An 11,109-nucleotide genomic window follows, 5' to 3' on the forward strand; every position below is an offset into this window, starting at 1 on the left:
CACAAACTACATGGCTGGTTGCAGAACAAAGAAGTTATAAGATTATATATGCATTCTTGATATCCAGAAATATTTTTAACCAACTCCACTTACATAGGTTGTCCCACAAATGTTAAGACAGGAAGCTATGATTGGTTTGCAAGCCTTTTCAATCAGTCTACCAAAATTCTGTTTAAGGAACTGTGACTGCAGACAGTAGTTTCATCATTGTTTAATATAAAAGAGAATTTTCTGATTCAAATAAAAAAGTAAAGTACATCCCAAAATGTCATATGACTTTTATTCTGTACTACTTCAAGCTTCAATAATCCACTTTATTATATTGGTTCTCTGACCTTGCTGCTAAACTAAATCAAAGTCGGTCAAAACGTCTCAGCCTAAACAATAAAGCGAGGCCCATTTTATAAAACTGCAATGAAGTCAGACTGCAGTCCCACACACACATGTCACCCTCTAGCATTAAGAAGTCTTGAGAACAAAAAGAAAAGAACATGCAGATTCTTAGTCACCTTTGATTTATTCTGCTTGTCGCTTAAAATATTACATTATCCATTCTTTGCCTTTTTTTAAATGACAGAACCCTTTGTGTCCCTGAAATTCAACAGCCCCCAAAATCCATTTCACCTTTTAAATACCTCTTTCATTGTCTGAGAACTCCCTCTATAACGAGCACAATAGGTTTATCTGTTAAATTCACAATGGCCCAAATTCCTTTCGCAATTATGTGCCAAAATATAATTACTGTGGACTAAGCATGCAGCAAATAAGCCATGAAGGGATGTAACCTGGATTATTACCATAATAAAGAAAATCATCCACTGGTAACAGTGACAGTTAATCAAGTTAGACCATTTCCTGGAACCTTTCCTCAAATGAGTTACTGGAACAAAAATATTCTAATGTGGCACAAATGAACTTCTGACATTTATATCTTATTCTCTTGCAAACCGTTGTTGCAGCAGACATTCCTGAAATGTCTATGCAGATGATCTATCCATTGAGTTACCGTACGTAGGAACAGTCATGCAGACCTTGCAGTGAGTTGATCTTCAGTTGAAGCGTGTAAACTGTTACCCCAACAGTTAAAGATACAGTGTGTGAGTCACTCAGCACATTGGACAGATGAATGTGAGTTTAATATGATGTCCTTCGGTCAAGGACAAAAATGGCTCACATCCTATACCTACATGGTTTAATAAAACATATCTATGGTATATTGTTTAACACATTGTTTAACCCCCTTTTAAATCATGAATGTGTGCTTTAAGCAATACCAATGATATTGAGTGAACTTGACAGATAAGCCTAGTTTGAAACAGGTATTCCAAAGAACAATAAAAAAAAAAAGCATCTACACTTCTGAAGCAACTTTGCATTGTACTTTACTCCCATTCCATCATTGGAGGGTCTTAGGTGATCTCAGGTAAAGGTGTTCTTTCAAAAACAAATGATCCTGGGCTGATTTATGCTTCAGCGGTGGTTGGAAAAACTCTCACATACAGAGTTTTGGCGTTGAGAGATTTTACAGATGTTTCAGGAGGCAGTTCTGAAAAAAAAAAAAAAAAACATAAAATAAACTGTTAGTTCTTTTTTTTTTTTTTTCTACTGTTCAGCAATAAGAAGGTATTTCACTTTAAACAAGTTGTATCTTTTAAACCCTTTTTGAAAACAGTCTAAATCTGGTCAGACCAGAAGAAAGCAAAAATCAAGCCCTTTAATATTTGATAACAAAATTAACCAATGAAGAAAATAATATTAAAAAAAAAAACCTTAGGTCACACTGTTGATATGGAACCAACAGCAGCATAGATTAATAATTTGAATGCAATAACTGTCGGCTTTCTTCAAGTGTCATGAATTCACACTTTGTTTGCCAATGTAACATTCAGCCTGCTGGATGGTGCCTCTGCAGCAGAGGCCTGCTGCTAACCCAGGCAAGAAACTGAAGGTGGCACCAAGTGACAGAGGGGAGGAAAACTGACAATGACATCACAATATGTACCCATAAAATCACATTAATGAGATTTCCTTGTATTGAGCAGCTTATATCACTGAAACCACTAGTTTGAACGATTAGGCAATTCATAAAAGGTGCTTGAATTCGATTTGTACAAACTAAAATCTGCAGCACCACATTTAAAGTTTTACATACATTTACTAAACCTTATTATTTCAGGAGATTTTGGAACTAGAACAGAGTTTAATCTTTGGTACAGCTGATGTAACACAGCAGTTCACTGTGTACTTATAATAGTGACTACAACTGGAAAGACCTGATAGTGATGTCCTTCAACCACTAGTCCTGATTTCCATGGTCCCATGTTGCTGCTGGTCTTATTTTAGCTAATCTTACTATGGAAGCTCTAGATCAGAAATAAAAATGTTGTAGCCTTAATTAATGTTGCACACAAAAGCAACTTGCGAGATGTTGTGTTCCTCTACCTATAATTAATATGTATATTCTAGATATATTTATATTCTAGATAGGGATGCTTGCTGTGTACATCACTAGATCACGCTGTTATAGTCACTTTTAGATGTTTTTTAATTCGTCTCACTGAAATAGTTACGTTTTAGCATTGTTTGGTATTATACATTCTGTACAAACACAGTAAAACAAGCAGTGCCCATGAATCCTTATTGAGCATTCACAGCAAAAATAGCTGTGTCCCAATTCAGCGGCTGCCTCCTTCAAAGGCTGCATTTCTAGGCTGATTACATCACAGCAAGGTGAGGCAGTACTAATGTTAAAGGCTTCTAATGTAACCAACAAATTCATCCTCTTTTTTCCTGGACCTGAAACATGGCTCTGATGAGTCTAATATGGCCAACATAACCCATGATTCATAGCGGGTTGAGAAGCTGGAAATGGTAGAGAAGAACGGCAAAGTTTTAAATAGTATACTTCCTGTGACACAAAATGTAATTTTTAACTGTGAGAGAAAAAAGCTCAGATATTTGCTCGGTTTATAGAAAATAAAATCCCTTTATTGTCCCACAATGGGGACATTATCAAGATTTCACTTTATCACTAAAGTGCTCCACCATTTTCAGGGATGTTAATTCTAACTGCTAGCGTAGAAGTTAAACACAGATATAGTTTAGTCATATGATATCCGATGTTTAGCATATGATTAATTTTCTCAATGCTGAGATTAAAGTTAAGCCTTTTAACAAGACAGTTTAATTTAACTATTGCCGTACAGATGACCTGGAGACTATACTTGAAAATGAAATGCATGTTTCTTTAACACATGCCAGGGATGACTGTACAACTGCTGGAGTTCCTTCAAGGATTAAAAAAGACAAAAGTTTCTTGTCAATTTTTACGGCTTCTCGGCTCTGTGCTTAGGTTGTTACGGTCGCTAGGCGATCAGCTGGTGAAGTTTAGTCCTTCCTAATCCACAGCAGATTTGTCCAGGCCATTACAGCGTGAAATGAACCAGCCTACATAGACTAAGCGTTTAAAAGCATGTAGCCTCTGAATGCAGCTAAAAAAATGACACTGTTAGCTTTAAGCCCATTTAACCAAAAAACTGACACCCTAGAAAAGCAAGTAGGTTGACTGCAGTAGCTCATTTCAAATCTAATTTGTATTCGGAATTCTTATCACCCCCTCTAAGCTATCTTCTCACAGAGAAAGACTTTTTTTTATGGTTTTATGGTTATCAACCATTTTGTTTTGAACCAACCATTAGTAAGATCCTGGTCCAGGTAGAGTTTGAGGCGCCTGCTGCGGAGACCAAACACCTTGGCAGCTTCAGAGAGCAGGCCGGAGTGGTCGAGCTCATTCTGGCCAACTGGATTCACCAGAAGGAGGGTGCCAACATCTCCAGCCTGGCATTCTGAAACACAGAGAGAGAAATGAGAATAATAAAGAATGGGATTTTAACAAATAATCAGTTTGTAAAATGAGAGAAAAGGCAAAGGGGCTGGATCTGCAGCCAGAAAGAACAACTTTTATTTTTACATTCAATTTTAAATTAAATTACATTTTTGTTTTACATTTAGATTTTATTTTATCGGAAATGAAGGTAAGTGGTCAAATTTTTTATATCACAGTTTATCAAATGTGTTAGAAACTAAAATATAAATAACATGATTTGGTTAATCATCCGATTTAACAAGTAAAATAAAAATACAAATGCCTAAGCTGTACTTTACTTTGGCAGAAACTTGTAAAGAACAATACAGGGATACAAATATATTTTAAAACTAGTTCTCTCCCAGATATCGAAGATAAGATTCAGTGCCAGTGAAAAAACTTTTTTGAAATATAATTTTAAAGTTTGCATTCATATATAATATAAATGTGGCACCATTGATAAAACATCTCGACCCTTGCCAAAGCTTCCAAAAGAATAATGCACATAAAGTGTCTGAGTCACTGTGAAATCAGGAATAAATTATCAGCTCTTATTCCCTGATAAGTTATGTGAAAAAAATAAAATAATAAAACCTTAAATGGTTTCTGATTATAATAACACATTAAACAAATAGCCAAACATATCTGTTGATTATAATTACAAAACATATGCCTTATTCATCAACAAAACCCAACAGGTTAATGTTTCTCACCAGCCGGCTGTGCGTTGCACAGTAACAGGTTTACATAGGGACACAGCAGGGTGTCGGTGGTGGGCACAGCGCCAGGAGGGGAGGGGCCTGAAGTCACCAACAAAGTTTTACCACTGTGGGCCTGCAGGTCCACTTTGTTTGTCAATTCTGCAAGAAACACAGAGAAGAAAATATAAGCCATCATCAGAACACATACATTTCCCAGCGGGATAGCATTTAGAGTGGAAAAGACTAATGGAGTCACAGAATTAATAGCCATTCCTATTTGTTTACATATCCTGTAAACCTATGTAGGTGGCAGAGGTGGATAATTATTAAACTTATTAATAAAATCTACAGGCAGCAGAGTATATAGTTGATCAGGAATAGTTGTATTAACTTATACATGGCCTCAAAAGGTATCCATACCTGTTGAAATTATTCACATTTTAGCACATTATGACCACAAACTTCTGTGTTGTGTTTTTGTTTTTTGCGGTATGTGATAAATTGAGTCTCGGTAGGTCTAAAGTCTGGTTAAACAGTTCGAACTCGGTCTGGGGATGCAGTCAGAGTAACTGGCAGTGTTAATTTTTGTGTTGTACACGCAAGTTATTAAGCTAAATAAATCAGACTTGACCATGTTATTTCATGTATTTCCTGTGTTCCCTTTATGTTATGTAGAATGCTGCCAACTGGACTGTCTTTCAGCAACATCTCTGTTAAAAGACACATTTAGGTAGAACCTATAATAAGACTAAATGGAACTGAATACAAACACATGGAACACTTTCATTAAAGAAAAATTCTTAAAGTAATGCAACATTTCCCTTCCTCTTCACAAGTGGAAACTTTTTAGGTTGTCAATTTCATAAAATCCTATCAAACGTGAAACTGGCATACCAAAATAATAGACGTGTTTGAGTGAAACATTTCTCACCATTTCGATCACTGAAGAACCTGAGCTGGGTGTTATTGATTCCAAAGATGCTGCTGCACACTTTCCTCAGTTTGTCCAAGTCTAGTCTGTTGTCCCCTTTGGGATTCTCTAGCAACACTACGCCCTCTGAAGAACAAAAAGCAAAGCCAGACAGGATTATCAAACATAAGAACTTCCCTGAAAGGCTGCTGAAAATAAAAAGGATGTTAAAGACTCAAGCTTAATGTGAAGGATGTTTAGACTTATCAGCCGTTTTGTCTTATGGTACCCTGTTCTTTGTTGTTGACTTTTACTCGCAGGTTAACGTAGGAGCAAGCTGGTCCGTTTGGTGGCGCTTTAAGAAGTGAAGATCCTTTCACTATTGTTAACGCCAAGTCTGACCCCTTCAGCTGCAAAATAAAATATATTAAGGCAATAAAGTGAATAAGAATTCTTTGCTGAGACAAACATACAGTAAATATTGAAAGATTTGCAGCATAAGGATAAATTGGAAAGGTTTTATCTGTACAAGATTTGCACACCATTCTCGTTAGACATCAGTATTAAGCATGAAAGTGTTGCTCATATTTAACCTTTGTGTTATATTACTGGTGCACCAATTAAACAGTTGGTGTGCAAAATTGATCAATATTCTGTTCTGACTAACAAGTGAAACACTTCAAGCACATTTCATTTACTATAGAGGTGAATACCCAATCTGGTTTCAGACCCTTACTGCTTAACAGTTCGGATGCAAAAATAATTTAAATGAATTCACTTTCAAATTCTATAAAGTGAAAATAAAACTAATATCTAAAATGTTGCTGCCTGTTCTGTAGTTTTCTAATTCAAAATAGAGTAAATCAAATGCAAAGATTCAGATGACCAGAGAAGCCTTTGGAAGCTAGAGATGCACCGATCCGATATCTGAAATGGATATCAGCTCTGATATTGACTAATTAGCTTAATCAGATGTCAGAGATCCAATCAAGTGCACTTTACATGGAACTGTTATTTCTTTACTTTGCTACCTTTTTTAAAATGTTTATGTTAAAGCTAAAGCCTTCACTCCCATGGCAAGATATATGGTTCATCCATTCATTAGTCGAATCGAATGGGTATTGTACATCGGTCTAAATGCTCAGACCAGGTATCGGACTGGAAAAACTGGATCGGTGAATCTCTAACAGTCACTTAAATATTTTAAAAGGAAAGTTTAAACATGTTTGTAGCAAATGCCCTGCTTATAGTATTAAGCCAATACCTGAGTATTTTCCTCAATGATGATGCTGGCAGTTTTTGGGACAGGGAAGGGCAGAAGGGGAGCCTTGGTGGTAGCTAGAATGAAGTCAGTGTGAGCCTCAATCACAGATGCCAAGTACTCCCCCTTTGGCTGGCAGTGGTAGTACACAGTTATCTCATCGGATGGCACCAAATGCGCCTAATGCAGAACAATGAGGAAAATCACAACGATTTAAGGTGGGGAATATTAAAAAACAAATAAAACAAACAAAACAAGGCATTAGTTTAGTGTTTTGAAGTCAAAGGTTGCTGTTTTGTTACCACTAAGCTCAGAAACAAGAGGTAAGATGATCATAAGCTCATACGTATGCTAAAAACACTGCCTGACCTGCCCTTTGATTAGGTGCACCAAAAACACATCATTTTTCATGCAGGAAACAATTGTCTAAAAGGAAAGGAGGGTAAACTAAATGGACATCATACAAGATAAATAAATAAAGCTTCGGGAATATAAAGGAGAAAACACTGCAGGAACAAATGGAGAGAGAAAGGAACAAACTGACATTTTTTTTATTCTTGGAAGGAAGCCTCTCTGCTTTGGCATCGCCTGCTGCTGGCTCCCACTAACCTTGACATATTCAAACACATTGATCTTGTTCTAGTCTGCAGGATGCAGTTGTGCACATCTGAGCATCAGCATAGACACAGACTGACCACAGCATATGCAAACACTTGGAAACACCACAGCTGCAGATGCAGCTCAAGGGCAGAAGAAGCTGGAAACAAAGGTGCAGTAAGTCTGTGGAGAAAAGTTTTACATGCTTCCTTTGGAGAAGCTCCACATTCTGACTTACTTTGTAAGGTGAACGGGTGTGTGTTTGTCAGATCAAGTAAACACTGACTCCTGTTTCACAACTCAAACACACCAACAAACTACAACATGTACCTGAATCGCTAAAAATTAATTCCTGTTAACAGGGTGGAAAATTCCTGACAGCTCTCCATTTGAAATAACTGGAGGAATTTCGCCTGGCTAAGAGCCAGTGTACAACACTGCTATAGGTGGACGGAAAAAACTGCTCGTTTCTTGTGAAAATGCAGCTCTGTTGGCTAATCCGTCTTTACTCTCCACACCACTTCAAAAAGCCCCAGTGTCAGAATCTGAAAGGAGCCAGACTGTAATTAAGCTTCTATTAAGCCTGCCTTATGATGGAGAAACCTCTAACTGTGACGCTGTAGTGGAAAGATTTCCAAACTGCTCTGACAATAGAGTGGGACAAACAGAAGAGGGGAGGGCTGACTAAAGGTGGGGAAATAAAGAAAAATTCAGATCAACGTTTCAGTGATGTTATTATTGTGGAACTGAAGGAGAAAGTATTTAATAAAATGAATGAATAAGAAAAATATTTACTAAGCCTGAGGAACCCCTAAATTAAAACAGTCACAGTCAATATGACACCCACAGTAGCACCAGCTTTTACACACTGGGTTGTAGAATTCAGTAGTAGTTCGTTATGTGTCAGTGCAATTGGAGGAGCTGGTGGTGCTCCTGGAATAAATGTCCCACCTTCTTGCGTAGTTTCTGAATGCGGTTGATGACCTCTCTAGCAACACCCTCATCCACCATGGACTGGTCTGGGGTCACGTCCAACAGCACAAGGACCTGAAAGGCAGGCAGAAAGAGCAAAAATGGTCAAATCAAAAACCTAAAGACAAACCAATCTATGGCAGAGAGCTACTGGATTATGAAGTGCTGCACAGCTGGATTTTGTAAGAAACTTCAATCTAAGTCAGTAACTATCAAATGTATCTTAATGAATATAATCTGCAACGATATGAATCATTTTCAACTGCCATGGCAACGACATTTTACAATAAAAGTTGAATTTGATAACTTTAATGAATATTCCTAGAAAGCACCTAAAAATGTACTGATTAGCATCAATTTACAGACACAGGAGTACGACCAGGCCGGTCCTTACAGCAGGTTTGATTTGATGCATTGTGTTTGGAGCAGATCTGGCTGCATAAGGATTTCAAAGGTTAGTGACACTATGGTTAAAACCTGTGGAAATCTTCTGCTGTCACTTCTGCCATGGAGCACTATTATTATTTTATTATAAGTGGTTTCAATTGTTTGAGAATGCTGCTTATGCAGCAAACTAAAGCTTTTTATCATATCCATCAGCCCAGTGGACATTACTTCCCTCTAGTTATGAGGATGAGCAAATACGAAATATTAGCATGATTTGCAGTCTTAATTTTTCTTCACCTCCAGAAAACAAAGTGCTTAAAATGCACATAACATTGTTTCACTCATTACATAAAATGAATGCGCATTCTCACAGGAAAATATCACCCCATGCCCCCAAATTAATTATCTTAAGGCTGCTATATACTTCACAAGAACCGAGGCACATTTTTTGTTAATAAGGCTGCAAAAGCGATTAAGTTTGTTTTGCCTCAAAGTGTTCATACTTCACGAGAAACTTGGCTGCCAATGTCCGCCCTTCTATAGTGCACATCCCTGAACAGTAAGCGAGCCATGCAAGGCAGGCAGCCAGCTGAATGTAAAGGAGCAGGCAGAAATAAGAAAATAAGCTCACTGTGTACTCTGGTACTACTTGGGAAGACTGCAAGACATCAGGGTGTGACTGTCCCACTAGGAGAGCTTATAGAGGAACCACAGCAAGTTGTCTTTTCCACCACTTAAGCCACCAAAACTGAACTGCACAGCACTTTCCATTTCCTAATTTTCAGCAGGCCCCCTGTGGGTTTGCTGGCATGCTTTGATATTTTTCATTTAAATGGTTCCACATTTTTATTTAAGCATCCTTGGATAACAACAGCTTCATACAAAGCAATCCCATACCATCACACTTCCACCTCCATGCTTCGCACCTTTTCCTGGAATGCTGCCGTCATCTGTTCTCGATTCTTAGCAACTCTTCTAGACTTATTCTGCCCAGAGAACATTTTTAAGTCCTGTTTTTCGGCTAACTTTAGGCCAGTCTGCATGGTTTACACCCCATTAAAGTTAAACTAGTAGAGCCTTTTCTGATTGTGCAGGCTTGCTTTTTCAGATTAGACAGAAGCAAATGGCTGCTCCTCGCTTAAGGACCTGTAGCAGGCATTGTTTTAACATCCAGTATTGTGTTTTTGGGCTGAGACTGCACAACCAAAACTAGACATGCCGGCTGTTGTTCTTTGTGCCCACCACTTGTAAAATATTTTCTAGAGTAAAAAATATTTCAGATTTAAGTCTTCTTTGAAACCCTTCCCATACCAACGAACTGCAAACATCTGGTTTCTAAAAAACTTTAGATTATATTTTTCAGACGTTACCACAGTATTCCCTGTCAAAATGCTGAGTAATGATGTTCATCTATAGACCTACCTTCACTAATATATAAAACAATCTAATTTTAAAGTAAATTCTTGTTTTACATCATCTTAGATAACAGCATAACATTGAATCGTATTCTGTAGTATTTGGCAAATAAAAACTTTGAGCCTTTAAAATATCAGACTCTGATCTGTGTATTAAAACACATTGTATTGCTCATAAAACAGGGATACAAAGACTAACTGCTAGAGCATCATTTACATGAAAACATTTTCTGAATAATAATAAATGCTTCAGTATAAGATATCTAGATAAATGTGGCATCAACTGCATAAGTTGGAATCTGTATTTTTCTCCAAATCATTCAAAGATGGATGAAGGGATAAGGTTTTATTTGCAGTTTCTTTTTTAAACAGGTCTTTGTCAAAACCTTTGACACAAAACCTACTGAACTGACCTTTGACACCTACTGTAATTGTTCCAAATTTTTCCGTCACTAAAACAACAAACTGGTGCAGAGGTGGAATTAAAATTTCCGTTTAATTTGATCAATAACAAAACTGAAGGATAAACCATTTTCCACAGAAAGGTGGAGGTAAAAACATTCATTTAATATAAAAAGGAAAAAAATATTCACCTTCTGATTTGAGTTTATTTTAGTAACAGAACCCTGGGCTCCTTTTTATTCAGTAGCTGAAAGGTTTTCATGTCAAAAGGTTAGAATAGACACAAGAAGAAAGCTTCTGAGCAAAACATTTTCCGTGTTGCTCATTTATAATTTGAAAAGTAATTTGAAGAAAAGAAAGGAAATGTAAGACCAGTCATGCTAACTGCGTATGATAGGCAGTAGGGGTGGGTATTGCCAAAGAAGTCACGATTCGATTCGAATCACGATTCACAGGCCACGATGCGATTCTATCACGATGCATCACGATACTTGAATTATTGCGATGCATTGCAATATTTTCTCCTCCATGTTTTGTTTTTGTATGACTCGGCACAGAATCCCGCGGCCGGAAATGCTTGAAAGATGGAGCTAGATCAT

General features: G+C 37.3%; 1 protein-coding gene across 1 annotated transcript in view; it reads right to left on the reverse strand.

The window, feature by feature from the left end:
* Nucleotides 1-264: 264 nt before the first annotated feature.
* Nucleotides 265-11,109, reverse strand: part of iars (isoleucyl-tRNA synthetase) — a 52,656-nt gene continuing 41,811 nt past the window's right edge. The window contains exons 21-27 of the mRNA XM_015400588.1: nt 8,286-8,381; nt 6,741-6,917; nt 5,766-5,886; nt 5,498-5,623; nt 4,579-4,725; nt 3,693-3,845; nt 265-1,546 (exon numbers count right to left, since the gene is read on the reverse strand). Of these exons, the coding sequence (XP_015256074.1) occupies nt 1,464-1,546; nt 3,693-3,845; nt 4,579-4,725; nt 5,498-5,623; nt 5,766-5,886; nt 6,741-6,917; nt 8,286-8,381 (903 nt within the window). The 3' untranslated portion in view covers nt 265-1,463. The remainder of the gene's footprint in view (nt 1,547-3,692; nt 3,846-4,578; nt 4,726-5,497; nt 5,624-5,765; nt 5,887-6,740; nt 6,918-8,285; nt 8,382-11,109) is intronic.

This window comes from Cyprinodon variegatus, unplaced genomic scaffold (genome assembly GCF_000732505.1).
Source record: "Cyprinodon variegatus isolate N-32 unplaced genomic scaffold, C_variegatus-1.0 Scaffold1121, whole genome shotgun sequence".
Taxonomy (NCBI): domain Eukaryota; kingdom Metazoa; phylum Chordata; class Actinopteri; order Cyprinodontiformes; family Cyprinodontidae; genus Cyprinodon; species Cyprinodon variegatus.